At 40.9% G+C, this 11031-nt stretch overlaps 1 protein-coding gene across 1 annotated transcript in view; it reads left to right on the forward strand.

The window, feature by feature from the left end:
• Positions 1-2092: 2092 nt before the first annotated feature.
• Positions 2093-11031, forward strand: part of LOC106811043 (sortilin-like) — a 19398-nt gene continuing 10459 nt past the window's right edge. The window contains exons 1-13 of the mRNA XM_014814560.1: positions 2093-2428; positions 4728-4852; positions 5695-5794; positions 5999-6169; positions 6346-6419; positions 6674-6789; positions 7212-7282; positions 7636-7722; positions 8596-8656; positions 9338-9411; positions 9783-9864; positions 10083-10177; positions 10754-10859. Coding sequence (XP_014670046.1) covers positions 2099-2428; positions 4728-4852; positions 5695-5794; positions 5999-6169; positions 6346-6419; positions 6674-6789; positions 7212-7282; positions 7636-7722; positions 8596-8656; positions 9338-9411; positions 9783-9864; positions 10083-10177; positions 10754-10859 — 1492 coding nt within the window. The 5' untranslated portion in view covers positions 2093-2098. The remainder of the gene's footprint in view (positions 2429-4727; positions 4853-5694; positions 5795-5998; positions 6170-6345; positions 6420-6673; positions 6790-7211; positions 7283-7635; positions 7723-8595; positions 8657-9337; positions 9412-9782; positions 9865-10082; positions 10178-10753; positions 10860-11031) is intronic.

Genomic DNA, 11031 nt, shown 5'->3' on the forward strand with positions numbered 1-11031 from the left:
GATAGATAGATAGATAGATAGATAGATAGATAGATAGATAGATGGATAGATAGTAGAAAAATCACACACGAACACCCATATAGATAAAAAACAGATTACAAAAATAGGCAAAGGGTGTTTAAATTTTAATCAGCGAGCTTCTGAGACGTACATCTCTTCCTCAGGCTTTCAGCTGACATGGAGTGGGGGGGGGGGAGTGCATATAATACAGACAGAGATAGAAGAAGCACCATCTCTTCCTGAGGCTCTCTGCATGTCAGCTGAAAATAGAAACCTGAGAACCTGATATATATACATCATTGATATTAATGTATCTCTATTGTGTACTCTTGATATATATATATATATATACCACCTCTCCACCATCTTTATCCACCCCACCCCACCCTTCCTTTTCTTGGCAAGCTGTAATCAACCAAATATCGAGCACTGAATGTTCGATTCCCTTCTTGAACTTTTAGCCTGCTCGGAAAATACCGACTAGAAATCTATAGACTGAAGACTATATATAACTAATAAATTTAGCCGTTTACTACCAACAGTATATATATATACAGCGCAGTTGCCATGGGGCTGTGGAGAAATATCACGTTAAGTTAAAAAACAAGACTACGGTCTAAGAACAAGCTAATGACCAGAAGCAATATGTGCATGGTGTTATGATGAAAGGGCTTCTTTTCTAAAGTTCTTAATCGCCTTCCACATGAGATGCATCCTTCACACCGACCTCGCTGGTGCGAACACTGCAGAACAGAGCAGATTTTGAGAGCCGTTCAATGGAAGAACAGCATCTGCCGCAGCAGAGCTCTGTCTATTATATTAAAATATTAATCTCTGTCTAATATTAGCCAAAGATGCACCACATGAATACCTTCTTTGTGGTTAACTTGTGTTTTTGCTAACGATCGATATCTCACTAATAAACACAGATTTGTAAGTTGCAATTTCCGCAGATGGCAACACCTCGTTAACGTATATCGTTATTTAGATAACGCAGAGCAGCACATATATACCAGAGATTCACCAGTTCTAAAATCAAATAGAGTTCGTTAAAATTACATATTTAAAAGTCAAAAGCGGAGACTGGCATATTAATTAAATTAAATTAAATTAAAAAGATTTATTTATCACCATAATTTGCAAAAATACAATGATGCAGAAAACATTATTTTGAAGGGTGAAGGGGTAGCGAAAGACCATAGGGTCATCAAGTCAGCTATCCTTCTATATGTACAGTAGACATAATATGGAGCGCCAGATATTCGCTGTATTGCAAATGAGGAAAATTTGAAATAAATTTGCAAATAAAAGTAAAGTAAAGGTGCAGTATGAGTATATACAGTGATAACATACAAGAACAGTAATCAGTTGACAGTACTGTAGGATACAATAAATAAATTTGTAAAGAAGAAGATATATGAGTTTGATAACTTCATATCGTAAGTGATGTAAATGCAGCGATACAGTACAAGCACAATACTGCACTAACTCAGAAGAAAGCACATGTGCAATAACAGAGATAACAAGTACATTGAGATTATAGTATGTCAGATTACAGTACTTGGTTGGTATCAAAGTGGTTTTGCGCAACTTATCAGATCGTGCGCTTTGAGTGGCGCCACCGTCGTTGTAATCAAACTGTAGTCGTTAGTTTTAAAACATTTCATAATAAAAAAAATATTTCTAATGGTGATTGAACCATGAAACTTTTTATGTAGCGTAATTATAACCTAAAAATAAGAGAACCTAGAGTAAACTCTCCCTTTAAGGTTGCTATTTTAGTATAGTTGACTATTGACGGAAATTGTTTGGTAATTGCAAACAAACAAAATTACATAGAAATATATAAACATACTAGTGTTAGTAGTATATTATTTAGCTTAGTATAGTATATAGAGACACTAGTAGTAGTATAGTCTAACTAGTATTATTATAGTATTGTATAGTCTAACCTAGATGGTCTAAACTTTTATTGCTATGAATGCAAACTTCACCGGCCCAAATTTATTTTAATGTTTTCCTATTGGCTATATTGTGAATTCGCGAGTATATATTCACCAAGCCACTTGTTTGGCGCGACAGTCGCTTACGAATCAACATGGAGTTGGTAGTAAACAGAAGTATTCTTCTCTGTGTATTTATAACGTCTTGCGTCGCGTGCATCGTCACTGCCAACTCTTTAAAATGGGCGGGAAGTAGCAGCGATGATACGCAGCGTTTTGGACATCTGAGAGCGAAGCGGCAGACCGCCGACCTAGTCTATGTAGGTACAACACTAGTCCGAAGTAAACTTCCATATTTTGCGTCTGAATCATCGTCACGTGAGAAACGGGCGGCCAACCTTGCAGACGAGTGCAGTGCGGCGCACGACGGCGAGGAACAAAAAGATGAAGATCTCAAGGCACTACTGGAGAAAGCCAAGTCATCTGTACGTATCAACGGTGCCATTTGATGTTGTTGTTGTTGTTCGTAAATACTAGTATTAACTAAGTATTATAATATACTCGTTTTTAATAAAATGACCAAATTGTCTTCATGGCGGCTGTTGTAACGCAAGTATGATTCGAATGACGATTTATGGTAATAATGGTGCAAATCCACTTTAGGCACCTTAGGTATCACGAAGTGATGCACAGATTTCTGTGTATCATCAACTGATGCACAGACTTTCCGTATATCAAGGAATGATGCAAAAACTCTAACCCTAACCCTAACCCTAGCCATAACCCTAAGGCCAAACAAAAAAATACCTTTGGTTCGGGTCACATGGATTGTGAAAATTAGGGTCGGTAGGTAGGCATAACATTTTTTTTTTTTTTAATTTTTTTCCTGCAAAAACATGGGTAGGCAGGAATATAAAAAAAAAATTTCACAAGTTAAATATAGGGTATACAGCTTGAAATGCAGGAGCCACGAGATGCAAATGACTTGCAGTTGCATGTACCATTGGCATTGCTGCAAGTCATGACATTGTTTTCAAAATGTGAACACCAGTCGTTTACTGGTGTTAGGAATCGCTCCAAAAACGGAGCTTGATTAATCGTCCCTTTGAACAAGCGAGTAACCGAAGTGTAAACGGCTCTGCGGCCGCGTATAGCACGATAGCATGCGTATACTATATAGTACGCGATCGATCGCGTACATCAAAGCCGGCCGCTGTGCCATACGACCTTCAGGCTCTGTTTATGAAGTAGCCGGCCGGCCCGGCCCAGGCTCTATACGACTGTTTCACGTTGTAGGATTCTAGGAAACGTAGGTAGGAACTGTTAATTTCACTTCGCGCCAACGAAGTTCTGTTTATAAATATTTTGGAACTCTCCTTAGGTAAATAAAATGACAAGAGTCGGATATTTGAATATGTATGATCGGCAGGCGGTATCTTTGAATTTTATTTTTTCTTGAAACCCTCTAAAAGTGACCGCAGTCGCACATTTTATCACTCCGAAATGTGAAGTCGGGCGGGTGACCCGAACCAAAGGTAATTTTTAGGTCGGCCTAACACACTTCGTGATACATAAGCCTAAGGTTATACTTTATGACTTAGGGTTAAGGTTAGGGTTTTTGCATCATTCCTTGATATACGGAAAGTCTGTGCATCAGACACAGAAATCTGTGGCTAAGGTGCCTAAAGTGGATTTGCGCCAGAATAATTTCTGTTTTAATAATTGTTCTGTCATACACCAACATCCTTTATTTAAGGAATTTATTTCGAAATCATTGCTCAAAAACGCACAATCTGAAAAAATATAGTGAAATATGATCTCACCTAATAGTGAATATATTACCAGGGGTAGAAATTTACTTTTGAACAAGGGAGTCCATTGCCTACCCTCAAAAAGCGGGAGTCCGCAGCAAAATGAGGGAGTCCGCAGTCTGCAGTTCAAAACTAAAGCATAAACAACAATAACGCATGTGCTTATTTTGAAGATTCGTGCAGTGCACGTCTGCCAAAATTTCTTTGGACATTTGCTGTAAAAATACTGTAATTCTGCTAGGCCGTGTTCTGGAACGAACTATAGTTAGCATAGCAGAATTTTCAGGGAGTACGGACTCCTACATATGTCAAATCAGAAAGTCCGACAGTAAATCAGGGAGTATTTGACTCCGGGCTCGCGTTAATTTCGCACCCTGTATTACTGATTACACCAACTTGAAAAACACTATAAGAATTTATGCTCTTATAGCATAGAAAATTGGAATTTAACACGCTGTAAGTAACACCATGGTATCTTTGATTATAGCGACAATTAATTTGCAAATGGCACCTTCAAAAGAAGTGCACCAATAGTGCACCTAATTCAAACAAAATGACGTGATTCTGCGTAGTTTACTCCGTTTCTGTTTTTAAATTGGCTGATATCTCGCACTATCGCGAGATAGTCTGAGATTCGCAAGAAATGGCAGCGGAAATCAAAACAAGTAATAAAAATTTGAATTGTGCATGCTTTGGTGAATATAGCTAAGTACGAAGCTTCTAAGACAAGTTGGCGTTACCCTTACTCTTGAAAGCAATAACAGTAACTATCGTAAAAGTGGCCAAAATGCGAGACTAGTTGGAAAATAATTTTTTTTCGAAATCTGGTAAAGTTTCTGTCTTGGACCACAGCCAACTACGCATTGCTATCGTGTGAAACGTTTCGTCACTGTATAGACCTGAATGTTTCCTTTTAGTAATGTGGCGGCAAATTTAAACAATGTTGAAGTAGATTTCTTGGACCTCGTTACAGTTTCCGATGGTGAACGAAAGCAGCTTTAGCATGTCTCTCACGTGGGCTGGCAATGGAGTAATCCTAGCTTACACAACCTCGGAACGAAACTTGCACAAACCGGATCCACCAAAAATCTACAGAAGGTATTTTGCATTTCAGCAGCATTTGTATAGTTGACCTCAAGTATCCTGATTAAGGTTGGCACAGAGATGCCAACCACTACGATTTATCCGTATTTTATACGAATTTCGTTTGTATTTTGACCACTACGACCAGTTTGCATACAACTACGATTTTTATTACGATTGGAAAAAAATTATTTTTATGATATTTCAAGTGTTTTGTTTCAGTGTTACATTGATATAACATGATTAAAAAGAACTACATGTATTTAGCAGCAAATATCAGTGTGAACTTAATATCATTTTGGGTCCCAGAATGCAGGAAATTGCATCTCGGAATCAAAAATTTTTCCGGGGGGGCATGCCCCGAACCCCCCTAATATACTTGGGTCACTGCGTGACCCTCGGACTACAGATTGCCGATATCCTCACTACAGTTTGCTCAGAAAAGTGTTGGCATCTCTGTTGGCACCAGAGATTGCATGGCAGGTCCTCAATGGGGTAGAGCGGCTAAACTCACACTGCTGGTGAAGGGGATGCAATGTCGGTTTAAAACTAATATTTTTCTGTTTCTCCTCGGTGACGATTTTTCCTCTGACATTGGTGGTGGGAGGGTGGCTGTAGCCCCTGCTCCCCACACATGCCACCTCTGTGTGATGATCAGGAGGAATGGTGATGAAATATGAGTTGAATTTTAAAGTACTCCCCCCCCCAGATGAATCCAACTTTGTGTTCTACATTTTCTCATTGTTTTTCTTCCAAATATCCAGCCTAGAAATTAGGTAGTGAACATTGTGAGCAGTTTGGTATTTAATGAGTCACCTCGTAACATAGTGGGAGTATGTATTATATTTCTTCATCAGTGAAGACAACGGAAGAACGTTGAAAGTGGTGGATAGCTTTAATGGTCTCTCCATCAACACATACCTGGGCTTCCAGAAAAGGATTACTGATACCGAAGGGGTAAATACCTGACCACCTGTTTATGATATAAGAAAACCATAATGACTGCAAATAACCATGTTTTGTCTGGAGAAATTTGTTGTATTTTTGGTGACTAGAATTGTTGTAAATTAAAATGAGTTGTGATTGAAATGAGTTTGAATGAGAATGGGAAAGCCATAGTGAAGGCATTAACTAAAGAATCTGTGATTTCTACATTTGCAGGTAATTTTTGTTGCTGAACAAAAGCCAAACGACCACGGCTCCACATTATTTATTAGCAGTAATTCGGGAAAAACCTTCACGACAGTGCCAGTGCCATTCCTGCTGCAGGAGCCTCTGATTTTCCATCATAGCAAGCCTGATTGGCTACTAGCAAAGTCAGCTGATGCCTTGGTGAGCACTGATTGGCCAGCCTTTGATATTTTGCTTTCTCTGTCACAATCGTCTACCTTTCATTAAAAAAATGTAGCTATCTATCACTAGTATAGTTATTCCATCGTTTTTTTGTTTCAGTGTCGCAATTATTTATGGTGTCAAGTTGGTGGTGAATTGCAAATTTTTGTTTTTAGCGACAGATCTGGCTGTCACAAAATTTTGGCTCCACTTGGACATGCATTAATGAGTACACTACCGACGTCAAATGGTAATTGATAGCGTTGGGATGTTATGATAATGGAGTCTCATTTCACAGGAGACAGATAGCATTGACATTCATCTATTGCAGTTTGCCTATTCTCATATTATAGCATATTCATATATATAGCGTTCTCATATAGCATATTCACAAATATATATCTAGTGTTCTCATATTATAGCGTATATAGCATATTATTGCCTATTCTCATATATAGCGATTGTGTTGAATAGAGGATTATAGAGGGCGACTTGTGTTTGCAGGGGTCGCCAGTGTTGTGACAGTAATGAGACCATATTTATCATGACGGACCAGATGGGTAGTGAATACACTAACACCACTCTGTACAGAAGCACTGATCTTGGTGAAACTTCCAAAGGTAATCGACGATCAAAATTGCTTCTAGACTACTAGATTATTAAATGTCACATTTGAACTTTTTATGGGCTGATGTGCATAAGTAGTTGTATTAGTTCACTTGTCGAGCTATGTAGATTTAGACAAAAAAATGTAACATGTTTTTACACGACAAACGATATGCAATATCCACAATAGAATTTGCTCCTTAATTGTGATTCAGGGATTCTGTTCAAGGTCAGCATCCAGCATCCTCATCAATATTCGGCTACACTGCCGCAGCATTTTCCATGGTCTCCTTTGATAAATCTGGTTTGCTTCTCCCCAGTTGGTATGAAAGGGGTGATATGCCAGCGTGCGTGTCGGGAATAGTGGGGTATGGTGGGGTTGAAATTTGTCGATGAGTGGCTAGGGCTCTCACATGCTAAATTTGTATCGTTTTAGTGTTGCTGGACAGAGTTCATGGACTGGCAGTCGAAGGAAAGTTCATGTACGCCTCTATTCTGGATCAACACGTAAGATTAGTTTTCTCTCTTGATCCATAAATAAACCCCCATTACTTCCATTGATTTCAGTTCATGTTTGCCCGGCGCGCGAAATATGAGTACCGACGTTTCATCCCAAGTCGTCGCCGTTGAATAGCATTCGATGTGACAACTTGATGTGGTAGTCACGCATGTGAACATTTGTTTAAACAACATGTAGGGTGAAGCCTATGAGCTTGTATAACCACTATAAACTAAAGGTCTCAACACACACACGCACGCACGTATGCACACTGTGTCGGGTAAGGAGTTTGTGCAGTGCGATGCTGCCCATGTTTGGCTGGCTCGGTGTCACTCACCTTCTCGTACACTCTCTTGGGCAGGGATCACAGGACCGTGCTCTTGTCGTGTCGACAGATGGTGGCGACACCTGGGACGAGGCTCAGGTACCAGCAATAAGGCCAGAGCAGGTAATGAAGATGTTACTCGTGTTTCTCTTCAAATTCATACACTTATAATTTATACATTTATATGTGCAATCATACAATTTGGGGTGAATTGCCCGATTGCCTGGCAGGCTTTCTAAAATTTCTTGAAAGAAATTACCTTCTTATCTTACCATAACCTTATAATTATACCCTAGAATGCGATGGTGGGAATTGCGGTGTTGTGTGTAGAAGTAGTGTAGTCGAAGGGAAAGACAAAAACATTGTTCGCAGCGAATAACTTTAATCGATATCGACAATGATTGCAACTCATGTGGTGGCTGATGGTAAAGAGATCCTGGCTGGCCTGTATCCACCTTTACACGAAGGGTGGCTCTGCTCCTTGACCTCACGTAGCGGTCTCTCCTTTTTGACTACTGGACAGCTCTGTACTAACCCATCGTTTGTCATTTGTCCCTTTCCATCTCTCCTTGGCCATTACCGATTTGTTGAGTTTGGATTCGTGACTATTGTTTCCTTAATTGTCTACGCTTACATTCTGCCATCTAACACCCATGACATCGCTATAATTCCACGAGACATGCGTCACACGTTTAGCCCCGTCTCTTTGATAACCAGCAGTGCGTTTACAATGCCACAGTAAATTTTTATTTGTAGTGGTTTTATTTCACACATTTGCCTAATGTACTCATTGTCAATAGGTGGCACCAGCTGCTGCCACGAGATTTATGTCACAAATAGCAGCCTTCCTATAGGTGGTGATGTACATCACGTGTTGCGTTGTAATCAGTATTAGCAAGCAGATGGCATTACAGCAATCATCTGTTGTAATCTGCTGCCATCTGTGGGGGAATATAGAGGGTGGGGCATGATGCTCGTTATTTGTTTTGCTTTCAGTTTTTCACGATTCTCGATGGAAGTGAAGGAATGGTGTTTCTACACGTCGACGAATTGGGAAGTGAGTATCGATGACTTCATTTCACTCTTGTGTTGACCCACCCCTATTTCCATCCCTCATTCCCATCCCACTATCTGCACCTTCCCCCCCTCATTCCCATCCTCTTATCTGCATTCACCCATTCCCATCACCTTACCTGTGTCCACCTACTCTCACTGCCCTATGTGCATCTATTCACCTAGTCCCCTTATTTGTGTCCACCTACTCCCACCGCCCTATGTGCATCTATTCACCTAGTCCCCTTATTTGTGTCCACCTACTCCCACCGCCCTATCTGTGTCTAGTCACTCTAGTCCCCTTATCTGTGTCCACCCATTCCCACCGCCCTATGTGCATCTATTCACTCTAGTCCCCTTATCTGTGTCTCCCTACTCCTATGCCGCTTTCTGTGTCCACCCACTCCCACCCCCTATCTGTGTTTACGCACTCCCATCCTCCTATCCCTGTCCACCCACTCTAATTAAACTATCCATCTGAGCATGGTTATTGTGCCACCGTTGTATATTCTTGCAAGGTCAATCAAGCTAGACCAGTTTTACACATGCCTTCAATGACCGCATGCCAAATTGTTGACTGCAGGATTTCGTTGCCAAGAATTGTTTTTTAGAATGTCCGATCGCAACAGTTGGCGCGATTGTGAAGGTAGCCTGCTCGCGCATTAATGTCAACGCTTCATTGCAGCCTCAGGCAAAGGCACGCTCTACACTTCTGGGTGCAGTGGCCTGGTCTTCTCTGAGAGTCTGCGAAACCATTTGGTGAGTCACACAAATCTTGTGTCCATCCTTGTGTTAGATGTGGTAAATTAACAAAAGGTGGTAGCATAATATGAATTTCTCTGTGTTAGTAATATAGCAGAGCAATATCAGCTTATTTCCAAGGGGGAGAATACAGATCAGGTGCAGTGAGCTATTACACCTAAAGCTACCAAAACTGGCACGCAAAATATAAACCTAGCTAAAGGTCAATTGGGTTTAAGGGCCCCATAGAAAATGTGATAACCATTGTTAGACTTATTGCATTTTTCACATTTAATTCAGCTACAAAATAATAAACGTTAACTAATCGTATATCGATTTGTCATAATTTGCTTTGGTAATAATGGCTAACATGTGCTGTTTCTATGCAGTATACCAAAAGTGACAGTATCACTGACTTCCACAAAGTCAAGTCAATGACCGGGGTATATCTGGCCAGCCAGATCATGCCAGGTAATTCCTCCCACGCAATGCGCACCTATTCATTATATCACTGGCTTTTTGGGCCAACAACAGCTGGGAACTGCACAGGTGTCTGGCGGGCCGTCAATCTCTCATGCGGGATCTATTTTCAAGTTGCGTGAAATACGTGAGCGTCTTCGAACCGATCGAACACTCGCAGAATTGTCTATCGTTGGTAGAAAGTGCAGCCTGTTTCTCTTCGCCTGCAGACTCTGGTGTTAGAACAATGATCACGTACAACAGAGGTGGAAGCTGGCAGCAGATCGATCAACCGCACAAAGGCGTTTGCAGCTCAGCAAAGACGGTACGCCCACAGTTACCACATGTTCACAACGTTGATCACTATCACAACGTGACGATCAACATGTCTTATTACAATGTGACAATCGACATGTCATATTACAATGTGACAATCGACATGTCATATTACAATGTGACAATCGACATGTCATATTACAATGTGACAATTGACATGTCATATTACGATGTGACAATCGACATGTCATATTACAATGTGACAATTGACATGTCATATTACAATGTGATAATCGACATGTCATATTACAATGTGACAATTGACATGTCATGTTACGGTGTTACGTGTAATTATAAAATTATATAACTATTGTAATTAATTATATTACAACGCTTTGTAGTTGTATAGTCGGTGGGAGGCTGTGACAGCAGTGTGATGTGTGGGTTGATGTGGGTTGATGTGTGGGTTGATGTGGGTTGATGTGTGGGTTGATGTGGGTTGATGTGTGGGTTGATATGTGGGTTGATGTGTGGGTTGATGTGGGTTGATGTGTGGGTTGATGTGGGTTGATGTGTGGGTTGATGTGTGGGTTGATGTGGGTTGATGTGTGGCCGCGTGTTGCAGGCATGTAACCTGCACATTCATGGACCGTTCAGCATGTCGCGCAACATTGTCGTGCCGTCGCCACCGCTCAGTGTTGAAAGCGCTCCCGGTCTCATCATCGCCCACGGTAGGTCGCTTTTACAGCACTGTGCTGCTTGCCGGGCTACCAGGTCAATGCTGGTGTTGAACCCTGCTTTCTCTCGCGTGCTCTCTCTATCTCTCTCTCTCTCTCTCCCTCACTCCCTCACGCTCCTCTCTCTCTCTCTCTCCCTCCCTCACTCCCTCACTCTCCTCTCTCC

This window comes from Priapulus caudatus, unplaced genomic scaffold (genome assembly GCF_000485595.1).
Source record: "Priapulus caudatus unplaced genomic scaffold, Priapulus_caudatus-5.0.1 Scaffold498, whole genome shotgun sequence".
Lineage (NCBI taxonomy): Eukaryota > Metazoa > Priapulida > Priapulimorpha > Priapulimorphida > Priapulidae > Priapulus > Priapulus caudatus.